At 41.7% G+C, this 15,557-nt stretch overlaps 2 protein-coding genes and 1 non-coding gene across 4 annotated transcripts; all 3 read left to right on the top strand.

Annotated features, from left to right (window-relative positions):
- The first annotated feature begins 318 nt into the window (after positions 1–318).
- Positions 319–3,855, top strand: RPL18A (ribosomal protein L18a). Its single transcript, XM_057377078.1, has 5 exons — positions 319–400; positions 800–979; positions 1,572–1,701; positions 3,193–3,302; positions 3,713–3,855. The coding sequence occupies exons 1-5, from the start codon at positions 383–385 to the stop codon at positions 3,803–3,805; spliced, it is 531 nt and encodes a 176-aa protein (XP_057233061.1). The 5' UTR covers positions 319–382; the 3' UTR covers positions 3,806–3,855.
- On the top strand, positions 2,273–2,404 carry LOC130580593 (small nucleolar RNA SNORA68). The gene has a single exon (XR_008966119.1). It is a non-coding gene; the product is annotated as a small nucleolar RNA SNORA68 (small nucleolar RNA).
- Positions 3,856–5,248: 1,393 nt separating the features above from the next.
- KICS2 (KICSTOR subunit 2) lies at positions 5,249–15,077 on the top strand. Of its 2 annotated transcripts, XM_057377032.1 has the most exons (4): positions 5,249–5,548; positions 7,601–7,674; positions 7,753–7,889; positions 12,368–15,077. In XM_057377032.1, exons 1-4 carry the CDS (start codon positions 5,314–5,316, stop codon positions 13,182–13,184), a joined length of 1,263 nt encoding a protein of 420 aa, XP_057233015.1. In that variant the 5' UTR covers positions 5,249–5,313; the 3' UTR covers positions 13,185–15,077. The 2 variants fall into 2 exon arrangements, with proteins under 2 accessions (XP_057233015.1, XP_057233009.1); XM_057377026.1 differs by having other exon boundaries at positions 7,601–7,889.
- The last annotated feature ends 480 nt before the right edge of the window (positions 15,078–15,557 follow it).

Raw genomic sequence — 15,557 nt, 5'->3', positions numbered from 1 at the left:
TCCGCCTGGAGCCTCCCTGCTACATCCCCTCCCCGCCAACGCCAGCAGGGCCGGCGAAAGACGGAGTCACGCACAGCCCAGTCTCCTTCTATCGGGACCATACAAGCCCGCTGCCAGGTAATGGGAAAAGGGGCCCGGGCTCGGGGCCGAGCTGCTCGCAGGGAACGGGGCAGAACGTGCCAGCCGGGCCGGGCCACGCGGCGCCGCCAGCCCGGAAGCCAGGCCCGCGCGCGGAGAGTGACAGCGCGGCTTCCGATCGCCCTCTGCTTGCAGCCAATCGCGCACGSGCCGCGGGGCGGGGCCGGCTCCGGGTGATTGACGTGAGGCGGCGGCGCACGCGGCCGTCCCTTTCCTTTTCTGCGGGCCGCGGCTGAGGAGCGCCATGAAGGCGTCGGGCACCGTGAGTACGGGCCGGGGCGCGGCGGGCGAGGCCGGGGCCCGCACTGGGGTTCGGACCGGGGCCGAGGTGGGCCGTCGGGAGGGCGAGGCCGTGGATTGCAGCGCTCGAGAGCGGCCCATGCGTGCCCAAACGGCGCCGCCGGGCCCATGAGGCGGCGAGCGGCCAACATGGCGGCGGTACAGCTCCCGCCAGGTGCAGGCCCAGATCGGCGGGCGGTACCGCGGGGAGATCCACCAGCCCGGAGCAAGGGTCTCTCTCTGCTTCTGCGTTGAATTTCTCTGGCCGCGCTATTCTAGAGMCGCGGATCCTGCCGCGGGTTCGGCTCGGGGCGGGACGGGCGCGGCCCTGGCTCCGCGGCTCACTCATTCTGCCGGCCGCYTGTGTTTCGTGTCCCTTCAGCTGCGAGAGTACAAGGTGGTCGGGCGGTGCCTGCCCACGCCGAAATGCACGACCCCTCCTCTGTACCGTATGCGGATCTTCGCTCCGAACCACGTCGTCGCCAAGTCCCGCTTCTGGTACTTCGTTTCTCAGCTGAAGAAGATGAAGAAGTCTTCTGGAGAAATTGTGTACTGTGGCCAGGTGAAGGATTAAAAGACTAAAAACGTGGGATGTTCTTATGGAATTCCAGCAGGTGTATATGGAAGGTGTTTATAGGAATCACGGTTGTTGGGCATGATGTTCAAATCCATTAATCTTTCAGTTGCTATGAGAAAAAGAGGCAAGTTTGGTTTTTGAAAGTAATGGTATATATTTAGTAAACTAAATAGAAGCTTACTAACACTTCAAAATTATGAGCCATTTCACTAGTCAGTGATGCTTTCTAGTTTTTAGACTTGGTTCTTTGTGCAGTATACATTTTAAGAGGCATCTGGACATTCACAACCCTCGGAAAGTGGATGTTTGTGTGTTGACACTCCTACTTTGACACGCTTCAAGAACACTCTTCAGAGCTGAAATACTTTATCTTTCTCTGAATTACTAAAGCTCTCCACTCTGAATTACCTAGACATAAATTCAGCTATGTTGGTAAGGGGAAAAAATCAGCGTTGTTTCCTGACAGTAAGACTTCTAACAGTGGTTTTGTTAGGGTTCTGAAATACTTAAACTTAAAATTGTAAAATGGTAGTAGTACATTGTCTCTAGCTACTTCGCTGTTCTTGTTTAATTCCAGGTGTATGAGAAGTCTCCTCTGCGGGTAAAAAATTTTGGCATTTGGCTGCGCTATGATTCCCGTAGTGGAACCCACAACATGTATAGGGAGTACAGAGATTTGACCACAGCAGGTGCTGTCACTCAGTGCTGTAAGTATATGTAACTGTTTCGTGTATGAAATGGTAGGATAGTATGTAAACAGAGGATTAAATCTCAAACTGGGCATAAGGCTGAAGGAGGGAGTTGCCAGWTATCCCACAGATGCTTTTGTATGATATATGTGGTATCTTACTTGTTATCTCTCTTTATACAGTTTCTCTCACTGGAAAATATTCCCACTTCATTTTGGTGTGACTTTCTGTAATTCTAGTAACGAGTTTTTCTATACAGACTGAGAATTTAATGACTTTTTAGGTGCTATATGTATTTTCTGCACTGTGCTGTTTTAAGGTAATTGAATATATGTTCCCAAGTCTTGTGAAGAGAATATTTCAGAGATAATGTGGAACATATTAGCATCTTCTAGATCCTCTAGAGAGCAAGTGAAAAAAAATCATGGGGAGAAAAACCCCTGTTGTTACTCCAAGATCTCATTGTCTCATTTCATGGAGAATTAATGGTTGTGCTGATTTCAGTCTGTTTTGTGACGTACTGAGGTATAGACCATTTATATAGCTGATGCTATTGATATTTGACCCCTAAGTGGTGTAAGCACTACAGATTGCACATAAAAACCCAAAGAATATTGTTCTTCATAATGATATTCTTGTCATGTGTGCAGATATTAAATGTATCTTGTCGCCTTTCAAAAGCTGAAGTGCTGTTGAAAGTGAAATTTAAGGTTCTACATGAACGTACCATGATCCCTGTTAGTTAACACACCAMAGGATTGTGTAAGAGAGCTGGGGACCTTATTTTTCATGATATAAGGACTGATACTTTTATGTTCTAGAATAGTTGTGACAGGTAAGTTTTTAATAGGTGTATTAGATCTTCTTGGGAAGCACTGTAGTATCTCAACAGGCATACATGGTGGAACAAGCTATGGATGTGATTTGAAGCCAGTGATTTGCACTGCTGAATGGAGGAATTTATAGGTAGACGAAGCACAGAGGGCTTCCTTCTATTCTGAAAGCCTAATTATGTGGGATGAACATCCATTCATGATTCTGTTGCTGGTCAATTTCAAGAACAGTTTTCAAGAAAGATATCCTCAGGTCCTGCCTTTACTTGCACCTTCCTTTTGGAAGGGAAATTATTTTGAAGTTCGTATGTCTTTGAGTAATCATATTTCAGTGTTGATTCTGAATCATAGGATTTTTTTCACTTGTAAGAGATTAAATAGTCCTAGGTATATTACTTGTGTTCATGTATATTTTCTTGATACAGGAGAAGTGGAAGGTGGCACTATCTGTGGTGGAGCTTAGGTATAACTTACCGGAAGAATTTTGGTGCTGGTTTTTGGTTTTGTGATATTTGTGCCATCACTTTACATCATAGAAACTGTGACTTTAATTAGAGTGGATGAGAAATTTTAGAAGTTGTTGATGGCACTATTAACATTGCTTGAAAACAAGGCCGTAAGATTCTTGAACTGAAAATGTCGTAAAGTTTATCTTTAATGAGTTCTCTTGCTGCAGACCGTGATATGGGAGCCCGTCATCGTGCCCGTGCTCACTCTATTCAGATCATGAAGGTTGAGGAAATTGCTGCAAGCAAGTGCCGTAGACCAGCAGTCAAGCAGTTCCATGTAAGTGAGCCAGCACTGCAGTGGCTAATGGGTCCTGGTCTAACACTGGACTGGAAGAGATGTTCTCTCGAGTGGTACAGATTTTCTTTGCAGCCAGAAATATGCAGGAAAACTTGGGTGCTTATGTTTATGGTATATTATGATCAAGGCTTCTACTGCTAGAAGTATTTGGAACAAAGGCACAATAAAGCAAATACGTTACAATGCAGAAAACATGCATCTAACTGATATTACTTTGAAAAAAAGAATGGAAAATTGAGATATTTATTAAGTCCTTTGAAGTCTAATTTGTGGATGCATTACTTTTCTAAGCATAAGTTAGTAATTTAATATATCTTGGGTATTTATTGCAAAGTATTTTCTGTTGTTCATGTAATACCTCAACTAACAGAAAAACATTTTTCTTGCAGGATTCTAAAATCAAGTTCCCACTGCCACACAGAGTTCTGCGTCGCCAGCACAAACCACGTTTCACTACCAAGAGACCAAATACTTTCTATTAAATACAAAAAGATGTTGTCAACTCTGTGTTGCAATAAAGGTCTTATTGAAACCTTAGACTCCCGGTTGTTTTTTGGACAGTGTCCTGATTATCTAGGTGTTCCCCTTCTTACCTTTTTATTTTCTATAAACCATTGGCARCCTACTGTTTACAGTTGTGATTGCCTCAGACAGGTAAGTGTTTCAGGTGCTGACTTAAATCACTAAAATAAACCATCAGTATATCAAAATTTAGGAACAAACTTCCCAGGTCAGAGAAGTTTGTTGTTGAACAGCTGTAAAATCCTACATCCATTCTGTTCCTTCGGCACACTTAAGTGAATATACTTGAATGCAGGAAGAAGGCAGCTTCTGTTGCATTCAGAACTCAGACTTATTAGCTGCTTCATAACTTGAGATAAGCTGTTTCAAATTTTAAGCATTTAAAGCAAAAACTTGAGTTGTAACCTGAACGTTTTCAGGAGTGTTACACTGCCCTGAATAAGCTCAAGTATGCGTATAAGAAGTGTCTGTGCCTAGGAAAGAAAAGTGATGAAAGCCTTAGCAGATTTATGCTTTTATGAGACCAATGAATGAAAATAATGACAATTTTATTTCCAAATGCTAATCCTTTGGTTACTTTGTTTATCGTCAATAAGAAGCTTGCAGACACTGTAGTTAATGTTTATTTCACACCTAAAGCTGGTGCTTTCATCTGGTGCCTATTTTCAGTGATGGTGGTTCCCGAACAAGAGGCAGTCAGCTGCTTTAATTAGTACATGGGTTATACCAGCGTTTGAGAGCTCACGCTGTGTTTTGTCCAGATGTCAGCTTAAGAACAGCTGCAGGTGCTGTTAAGACTGTAGGGAAATATGTGCAGAGAGGAAACTGGGAATGTGTTCATTCTGGGGTAGCTGGAGAGCTGCTAAGTGGGTAGTTCTGTGAACTGGAACCAGTTGCAGCTGCCACAGCGAGCTTTCCTTCTGTGGCCTGGCCCCGTGGCTCATCTTTGCGCTCTTCATTGTCTCCACCGAGAATCAGTTCAGGCACCTCTTCAGTCTGAAACGTGAACTGAAGATAATGGAATTAATGTGGGCAATCCACAATCTCCCAGTCGCCACGGAGGGAGAGACTATAAACCCAAAGTAGTTGGAGGGTCCTGTGGCAGTCAAAAGAGGTGGGAATAAAGGCCTCTGAAAGGGCTTGGGTTTTATAGCTTTTTTAACTGAATGAACAGTATATTACAAAACCAGGTTTCAGCTTTGAAGTTTACAGAAAGAAACACAGCTCGGCAGGTCAGAGGCAAACGGTCAGCAGCACACACGGGCGRCGCGCAGGCCGCGCCCCAGGACGCACAGCGCGGCCGGACGGGGCCGGGCCCTTCCGCTGCCCCGCCCGCCCGCAGCGCAGGCCCTGCCCCGTCACGTGACCCCGAACCTGTCGCGCCCCGCCCCGCCTGTCACGTGTCCCCCGCGCGGGCGGGCGGGCGCCGGACCCGGAAGTCGCGTCCGCTGCGGAGGCGCCGGGCGGGATGGGGGAGTCGATCCCGCTGGGAGCGCCGGTGCCGGTGGAGCAGGCCGTGCTGGAGACCTTCTTCTCCCACCTGGGCATCTTCTCCTACGACAAGGCCAAGGACAATGTGGAGAAGGAGCGGGAAGCCAACAAGAGCGCGGGGTCCAGCTGGCTGACGCTGCTGGCCGGGCTGGCGCACCTGGCGGCGGCCGAGAAGGCCTACCACAGCATGACCTTCCTGGGACAGAAGCTAGGTACCGCTCCGGGGAGGGAGGGACCGCCTCTCCCGCCCCGCGCCGCGCCGGCCTCCGGCTGGGRGCCTGCTCCGCGTAGGGCTCCGCGGGTGCGGAGCGGGCGGCTGGGAGGTCACCTGGCAGCCGGTGTTTGCACAGTGCTGCGCACCCGAGGTGCCTGGGGGCCCCGCCTCGGCGRGTGCGTGCATGTGCGTCTGAAAGACAAGTGCTGGGTTAGTAAGTGTCCGTGGGCCCGCTGAGAAATCGGCTGTGCCGTTTGTGCTGCCCTTAAAGAGTGAACGAGAGGACAGGTGCCGTGCGGGTGGCACCGTGGCTGTTGTGCCAGTCGATGCATCTCTTCATTGCCGGCAGGGTACCTACCCGCCCTTCCTAAGATTTAGTCAGAGTTATTTCTGTATTGAGATGCTCTGGCTGAGATAGAGGCAAAGATGAGCTTACTGGGGTGACCAAAGTGTTAAGATTTTTTCACCTTAAATTAAAGGTGTGTATGAGTATGTATTCGGGGCTGGAGATTGCATCCTAGAAGTTGTTACCCATGCAGATATTGCAGGATCTTAGGAAGCTTTGGCCACGATCTCAGCTGCTGCTTGTTTTGTCAGTACATGAATAGAAAAATCCCAAACTGGCGCAGGATGAGCTTTCATGTTGCCCTCTGGGCAAAGCTGCTTAGTTTCTTTCTGAACTGCAGATGGGCATGGAAAATGGATCAAAGGATATGAGTCTGATATGTAACATTAAACAAGAAAATTCTGCTTTGTTACTTAAGTGGTGGCTTGGAACTATTTTATTAGAAGGTCTTTAGAGACAAAACTCTATCTATAAGGCTGACTTTGAAGAGTGAAGTGGTGCTTGCAGAAAGGATAAAAGTGACAACAGAGGGGACAAAGTTTTGTTTGTTTATTTACTTCATGAACAGCTGCAATAGATCATTCTTCCTCCTGCCTATGTCCAGAGGGCTATTCATGCCTTACAGTGGGAGCTGTTTCGCTATGATTGCCAATCTCTACCTTTCTATCTCAAATTTCAGTGGTCACCTTTGAAAATTGTGTGTAAAAGAAATGTTGGAAGAGCTATCCACCATTACAAAATTTATAAGCAGTTTCAAAGTGGAATCTAAATATKGAATCTTTAAACGATTCAGACTCAATCCCTGTGCTCTGCTCTGCTGCAGCTGTTGAGTGCTGGAACGGCACATTAGGCCTTCTGTAAATAGAAACTATGAAATAAGGCTAATACATTTCTAGTATTTTGGTAATGCTGAAATTAAATATCTTTTACTTTGACCCTTTATGCCTGTCTTCTTTTCTTTTTTAAATTCCTCATATTGTTGAGGAGGTAGAAAGCACAGAAGAGTTCTTGTCCTCCCTCCCGCCCTCTAAGTTTTAATTAAGGATTAACCTGCATCGTCCTCTCATTGGGATAGTGTGTGATTGTTTTGCCTTTGAATTCTGGTTTATATTGAGATTGTATGGGGACTAGAAACATTTGATTTGTACACACAGGTGTCACATGGTTCCCATTTAAAGGTTACGTAGTGAATTTGAGTGGTTCATTGTTGAAGAGGGATTGTTAAGGGAATTCTCCAGAAAAGATGTAGAGTTATTAATAGGAGTGGAGGCTATTAAAATTTGATCAGTCAAGTCATGATGAGTTAATTCTTCTGACTTCCACAGATAACAGTATTTCCAGGTCACATATCATAGTAGCAAATTTAACTGGACCCTGGGTTTCTTGAAAGTCATGTCATAACTGAGGCAGTTGTGAGGGAGTTGCTGTTTTGCAGCAGCCATTGGCTGCTGAGACATGAGGTGGGCCAAGCATAGCTTGCATGAAATTACGTGAAGTGTTTCTGAGCATATGCTCTGTAATTCAGTTACTTGCAAAATAAAACACTGATTTGTTTCTTTGTTAAAAGAAATACTGTAATTGAACAACACTTACAAACAGCTAGATACATAACCACAAGTACAAGGTTATATAGAATTTTCCAGTATTGCTGTGTGTCTTTGCTGTCCCTGGATTTTGGTAATACCTCCATATTTATCTGAACAGGTGGTCAGTCATTCTTCAGCCGAAAGGACTCCATCCGAACCATCTACACATCTCTGCATAATGAGCTGAAGAAGGTGGTGGCGACGGGTCACAATGCACTAGGAGGAACAGCTCCTCACTTGGAAGAGCTGCTTTCTCACCTGTCTGAACAGCTCTGTTTTTTTGTTCAGGCTCGGATGGAAATTGCTGACTTCTATGAAAAAATGTACACGCTCAGCACCCAAAAGTTCATTAACTCTGAGGAACTGGTAAACATTTTGGAATCCATCTTAAAGAAATACAGTTCAAGGTCAGTGCTTCTTTGCTGGCTGTGTATATTCAGACATGTGATCTGTAATACCGGATGTTGAAGTTCAAAGCAAGCCTAAAGACTGCTGTCCTTTGGCTGCTGAGCAGCACAGTCCCTTCACAGATTCATGTGTAAAGTCTGTGTTGGCCAGTAGCATCAGATGCATGAAGTTTCCTCAGAAGAAGAAAAATAACAAGAGGAAAAGTGGTTCTGATCATGGTGTACTAGGAGCCTTCCTCACTATGCCTTAATTAATGCTCAGCATGTTCATTTTCAGCAGAGAGGAAGAGTGAATTTTTCTTTTATAAGATGCAAGGCTTCTTATGCTTTTTCTTTGGCAGGGAAGGGGAAACAAGCCTTAATTCCATGTGGACTTCAGTAAAAGTGACATAAATAAAGCAAATACTTGTGTGACAGTGTTACTTTTTAGACTAGAGTATATTTCTGCTTAGTTCCAAAAGCTACACCACAACTATCTTGCCTCTCTGGGAGGGCTTTATGGTGCTCCTTTACCACATCTCTTGGGAGGTCTTGAAGACAGTAGAAGGAGCACCGCTGAGCCTTTGGTCCCTTCCARTATGGATTCTTGAAGTTAAGATTCAGTAGTTCCTGTTATAAAAATCCCAGAATGTTTCTAAATGAGGATAGGATGGGTATTTCACATTATGTGCATTGAAAGTGATGGCAGTTTAAAAGAGAATTTTTGAATGCTTGTCAACACACTCAAATTCTACCTCTTCATTTTAAATCAGAAAAGGTAGCCATTGTAGGAAGTTAACTGTCAGACATGGTTGAGTTTTTTTAAAATCTTTGTTAGGGAAATAATGTCTAAGAAGACTTCTGGGGAGAATATTCATAGATCTTACTTTTTTCAGTTATGATTTTTAAAGTGTTCTCCTAGGAAAAATCAAAATAAATCTGTGCTGCTTTTTGATATTCTAAATCAAAGCATGGCAGCTGATTCCCTTATTTTTTTAGGGATAACTTTGGCGAATTGCTACATAATTTTGTAATTGAAAATCAAAACTAGTCTATATGATGTTACTAGTGATGTTTTTCAATTCTTGGCTTGTGAACACTTAAAATATCAGGGCTGTTAGTCCAATAAAAGCCTGAAACTTAGTTATATTTTCCTTCATGTGATAAGCATTAAGGAGTGAAGGGAAGGAAGTATAGGGGTTTGGGTTTTTTTGTTGTTAGCGGGTTTTTTGCCCGTTTGTTTGTTTTCAAGAAAAGTTGATTTCTGTTGCACACTAACCATTGCCATCTGTTCTGAACATGTGCTAAATCAACAGCACTGTTAAAAATCTAAAATCATAACACATACTTTATTAAAGTGATTGGAGACTATACATGCATGCAAAATGTTTTACTGTGCTATTTAAATAAATTTCAGTGATACATTTGTACTTCTGAGGCATTAAATGTTACATAATATGTTTATATAGTATATATTATATAACTATACACATTATAGCATCTTTTAAAAGATACATAATGTCTCCCTGGGAAAAATACTGGTGATCTTGCTTTGGTCAGCAAGCAATCCTTAAGATGGAGACAATCTAAGATGCTGTAAGAACTAATTCAGTAGCTGCAGTGTGCTCCTCCCCTTTGACATACAGAATATTTCTGAAAAAAAGTGGATATAATGATATATTCTTTAGTCCTTCCTTTTAGTTTCTTCGTATCTCAGATCAGTTTCTGGGGTGTGTTATATTGATATGTACTGGCTGCAAGGCATTTCTGCTTTACAGTGAAAGATCAAATAAACTCATCCTTAGCCAGCCTCTTCCCTCTGTCACTACATTCCTCACTTGTACTTGAGGATGTGTGCCATTATTTCAGCCAGCTGTGCTGAGGCCGGACAGGATGTGTGTTTTTTCAATCCGTCCTTTTTGTGTGAAAATAACTGGTCAGATAATGCAGAGGAAATGCTTGCTGGTAAAGGAATAGCGACTGTTAACAAGACATATTTGTACACACATATTTGTTTATATCTGAAATATTAATTCTTGAACAGTATAAAGGTGTTTTGTTACAATTTTATTTTACCACTTATTGCTGACTTGTACATGGCCAATACCAGACATTTTCCTTTCCATTTTTCTCTAGAATAGATTTGGAGAAGTAACTTTTCCTGAAATTTTAAACTGTTGATTTGGGTGGGATCTTAGCTGAAATAATTAAGGCAGCATCAGAAGCAGGATCCTTTAAAAGCTTAGTACAAAATGAATAAGTAACTAGAACACCTATTTTAATGTAATTTTTAAGTGTTTAATGTTTTTTGTCTAGTCACTCTTGTGTAATATATGCATGAATGTGTGATCTGTGGAAGGAATAGAAAGAAAATGTGTCTTCTTCACATTCTGTAAAACAAAACTACCATCCCTCTGATTTCAAGAATGATTTGGGGGGGAGAAATCAAATTTCCAATGTGTTTTTAAATTTTTAACACTCTGGCTTATGAAATATTGTAAAAACTTGTCTTTTTTGCATGATACTGAGCTCAATCAAATGCTTCTATGGTATAAAACTAAATTACAGCAGATATACTTAGTACATAACTTGTCCATTTACTCTGCAACTGTATCAAGCATCTCAGCTGTTGCTGAGGTGTATATTTTTGGATTAAAACCATTTAGCAAATCCTGCTGGGCAGTGAGAAAGCCATGAAGCAAAGTAGAAGTGGGAGGCTGTGCATCAGAATGTTACACTGCCACAGGAGACTGTGGCAGTGCTGCCTTAGTGTAGATTTTTTTAATTGCTTTTGAGGTTGAAGACTAACCTTGGGCAGCCTGCAAATGTGTTTAAACCACTGTGCTCTGTTTCACTTGATGGGACTATCTGCAACAAATAGTGTTATATAATGCTTTTTGTACCCTCTTAAAATACACAGCAACAAAACTGTTTGTCTGGTGAATACCAAAACTATTGGGGATATTTAATGTTGACTGTTAGAAATTATTTTTAGTTGACTCTTGCTTGTTCAAAGAAATGTAAATATGCTCTGGGTTCTCAGCCCGCCAAAGTGGCCAGTAAACACTGTCTCTGCCATACCAGGCTGACCTCAGGGTTGCTGATACGTACTGTGTGCAGAAGGTGCCTGGTCACCCAGCCAGGCCTGGTTACACAATGCAGTGCATCAGCTGCTTTATAATATTCGTAATTTCATTTCCTTCAAATAAATTTGGACTTGTGTCTTAATAATCCTTTCAAGATACAAATTGTGGCTTCAAAAAAAAGAGATGCTTATAGATAGTGATAAAATTGTCAGACATTTTTCACAAGCCAAAGAGTTAATGTTTTGACAAGAACTTGAGAGAAAGTGAAAAAAAAAAGTGGTGAAGGGAGAGGGGAGGAAAAGCCTGACATTTTCATTTTCTCTTATGGTCCACAATAAAATGGAGTGTTTTGGTTTTGAACCAATGATTTCCAAAATAGGTTATATTTGTTGTGTCCTGGGAGCTGACAGGAATAATGACCTTGCTTTAGTTTTATCTGAAGATGGGCTACTAAAAGTTGGAAAAATTCTGCATAAACTATTGCTTTAAACCAATAACAAGACCCAAGAGATTTTTCTGAAGTGAGAGTATAAATCTGTTTTTAGTTAAATGGAAACCTCATCAGGTCTTGTCTTTGAACTTTTCATTGTTCGTTTTTAGAGACATCTTTGAGAGTCCTAAATGCCAATGAGGGAATACATTTATTAAAAAGGCCTCTTCTGTATTTGCTGAAGGCTCATTGTTTCTAAAGTTACATATTTTACCTTACAGTTTTTCACTATTTCAATTAAGTATGTTATTGTTGATGTTATAAATTTGCAAGTAATTTGAGTATCATGGGAAGATAGATAGACTGCATCTGTATTATTTTTTCTAAACATCAGGGAAGAAAAGTGAGAAGAGGAAACAGTTATGATTCCAGGGACTTATTTTTTCATGACAATTTTATTGTGATTTACTTAAAAAACAAACAAACAAACCCCACACAAAACCAAGCTCAGCTTGGCCTCCTCATAGGTTCCCCATGTGAGCAATAGATTTGTAACATAATTCCTTTGATTTAACTTAATGTCTTACTGCTATTCCAGAATCATCAAGACCTATATTGATGCCAGAAGAGATTTTAAATTGGAAAAAGATCACCTGAATTTAAAAAGAAATGGCATTATAGTAGTTCATGTTAAGATAAATAGTGATTGTTCTTGAACTGATGAAATATTTCTCTATCAAAGTAAGGGAGTTATAAATGTCTGACAGGTTGTTTTTTTTTTGTCAGACATGATGTGCTGTTAGTTCATGAAAATGTTTAATTATGTAAAATGAACTGTTCTCTAAATTAACATTATTATTTTTTGTTTACACTTTGCTCTCCTTTGATGTTCGATCTTTTGTCTGTTTACTGGAAATACTATCTGATTATTTCACCATTATGTACAGCGGTTCTCATGTCTTGACTAATGTTGTGTTTTCTAGATTTCATCATCCAATCCTCAGTCCTCTTGAAAGCAGTTTCCAGCTGGAGGTAGATGTGCTTGCACACCTCTTAAAGGCTCAGGCTCAGATCTCAGAGTGGAAGTTCCTTCCATCCCTGGTCAACTTGCACAGTGCTCACACAAAGCTACAGACTTGGGGCCAAATTTTTGAGAAACAACGGGAGACCAAGAAGCACCTGTTTGGAGGGCAGTCTCAGAAGGCTGTGCAACCTCCCCACCTCTTTCTCTGGCTGATGAAGCTCAAAAACATTCTCCTTGCCAAATTTAGCTTTTACTTTCATGAGGCCCTTAGTCGACAGACAACAGCATCTGAAATGAAAACTTTGACTGCTAAAACAAATCCTGATTACTTTGGGAAAATTTCCAGCTTCATCCGCAAATATGATGCTGTCAATGTTTCCTTAATTTTTGACAATCGTGGATCAGAGAGTTTTCAGGGACATGGTTATCATCACCCCCATTCATACAGGGAAGCCCCCAAAGGAGTGGATCAATATCCTGCAGTGGTGTCTCTTCCCAGTGACAGGCCTGTTATGCACTGGCCCAATGTGATCATGATTATGACTGATAGAACCTCTGACCTCAACAGTTTGGAGAAGGTTGTTCACTTCTACGATGACAAAGTCCAAAGCACCTATTTTCTGACTCGCCCTGAACCTCACTTTACCATTGTAGTTATTTTTGAGTCCAAGAAGTCGGAAAGGGACTATCATTTTATTTCTTTTCTCAATGAAATTTCACATTCCCTTAAGAACTCCAAAGCTTTTGCAAGCTTGAAACCTGGATCCAAAGGGTGAAATACAAACTACTTCCAAGCTGTCAAGGCAGTATGCCAGCTGTACCTTTCAAAGTTACATAAATTTGTTATTCTCAGATTTTGAGAAAAGGAACCATAATTGAAAAGGAACCATTTTAAAAAATGTTATAAGTTCTTTTTTTTTTTTTTTTTAAGCTAACAAAAGCTTGAAGAAAAGTATTTTTGGGCAGTACTCAGTGGGGCAACTTAATTGTGGGGTGCTAAAGGGTTACTGTGGATTTTTTTGGTGTGATTTTCAAATTTCAGTATGATTTATTTTTTCAGTCCACAGTTTTGTTGCCTGTATCAGAAAGGAATATATGCACTTTATCTTAGTCTGATCATTGACTGTCTTCTACAGGGTTTATTGAAAATGTGGGAAGGATGGAAGATAATATCTTTTCAGAAAACTGCATTGCCTGAGAGGAATTATTTCTGGGAACGAAACACTGATGCAAGGGAATATTAAAAAAAAGTGAACCTGCAAAGACACATTTTAAATAAAAACATGAGAATCAGAAAAGGCACTACTGTTAATTATAATTTAGTTTTCAAATGGTTTAAAATTATAATTGAGGTCTCTGACACTCTTTTTAAGCACTGGTATCTACTCTAAAGGCCCTGTGTCATTAAACTTGGTCACTGCTCCAGGACTTGGGGCCGGAAAAGCTGCAGCATGGCCTGAAGGGCCGATACTCACTGGAGTGCTGTGACAGTGTGGGTCCAGTCTTGGCTCAGACTAACTGAASGAGACAAGCTGAATTTGAGCAGGTTTTCTAGAGGGAACAGCTCCATGCAAAAAGCACCACAAGGCTCTCTTCAAATTGTGTTCTTGTCTGGCTAACTTAAAACAAGAAAAAAAGGCAGTAGGAAATGCCCTTTCTAAATTATTTGTCTAATTTGCTGTTAGTGTCAACCTAGATTTGTTTTCAGGTTTTTATAACTATTTTTTCTTTCTGTTCTAAATAATTTCATAATTAAGCCAAAACATTTTGGGGATTTGGATTTAAATATATAGCCTATGCAGTATGCTTACCTCATTTTTTCATCCCTTTTAGACTGCAGGGTTGGATAAAGTATGTTTTCTACTTACCCTGAAAGTGCTTTAATTTGGAAATGAGGGTTTCCAAATACAATAAGGGGGTCAATTTGGCTGTACCTCTAGCCTTACATTGCAGGTTTCTTCTGACTGTTAGCTATGCAGTTGTGCACGCACTTTCATGGGGGTTCAGGAGAACTGATGTATATATAGGTGTGTAGTAAAGTAAGGTCATTAGTTGACACTGTGTAATGTGTAACATCATCAGTTGTGTTTTAAAAGGGAGTTTAAGTCAAAATGTTGGTTTCTGTTAAGACAGAACTACAAAAGATACCTTTGCGAACGTGTCTTTTAATGATTCCCTTTCTGTCCCACGAAAGGTTGTGGTACCTTGTCTTGACTCTCTGCAAATGCTGATTTTTTACAGTCATATAAGCACGTTCTGTTCTTGAAATCCAACTCTGACTTTCCACTTCGTGCCAAATGGAGCCTTCCATGCTTTGCTCTAATTATGTGTTAGTCTGTTGTGAATGTCTGTGCTGCTGCCTTTCGCCTGAAGTCTTGTGTGCAGCTCGGTCTGCTCTTTGCCATTGGAGAATAACAGGCGTTGCAAATATGCCAGCCGCTGGAGGGCACTCTTTTCTAAGAGTCTTACCCATTGCAACTTAAATTGCATTTTAATAGGACAAAGTTGCAAATGACAGTATTGAGAGAGTTGGTGTGCTTCCCTCTGTGGGACGGTGACCTTGTCATAACATGTCATTTTGACTTCCTTGGCCTGAGTAACAGAAAAGAAACTGTCACCAGAACTGATTCCCAGTCTTCAGCAGTATAAATAAAGTGTTGTATAAAATCTGTCTGTCTGTACAGTTATTTCCCTGTCATAGTATCTGTGGGAGAGGGGAGAGAAAACTGAAGGAAGAAACTGTATGTGGTACAGACACATTTGTTTCTGAGTTGCAAGGGAGGAGTTGGAAGAAAGGGTTAAAGGGACATCTGTGGCTCTTTGAAGCAGAGCAGCAGCTTTTATCAGCTGCTGAAATGGCTGAATCAGCTGCTCCCAATGTTTTTTATGGGGAGAGGAAAAAGAGGTGACTGTTGAGCAGACCTGGTATCTCACATCCCACTCCTGTCATTGTTCTTGATAAAAGGTGTCTCAGAAGGGAGTGGATGATTCTGTGCAGGAGGAGGTGATTTGGTGCAGTTTTCCTTCAGAGGATCTTGGGGAAGCAATCACAGGAGCCTTGTGACTCATGGGGAAGAGTTTCTGAGCATTTCAGTTGATGGAGAGCAAAACAAAGCCATAACCATTATCATCATGGTATGTGAAGGGAG

The sequence above is a fragment of the Malurus melanocephalus genome, unplaced genomic scaffold (assembly GCF_030028575.1).
Source record: "Malurus melanocephalus ecotype Western Australia unplaced genomic scaffold, MMel_1.1 scaffold_10, whole genome shotgun sequence".
Lineage (NCBI taxonomy): Eukaryota > Metazoa > Chordata > Aves > Passeriformes > Maluridae > Malurus > Malurus melanocephalus.
The sequence above is the reverse complement of the archived record's forward strand: the minus strand, read 5'-3'. Positions and strand labels throughout refer to the sequence as shown.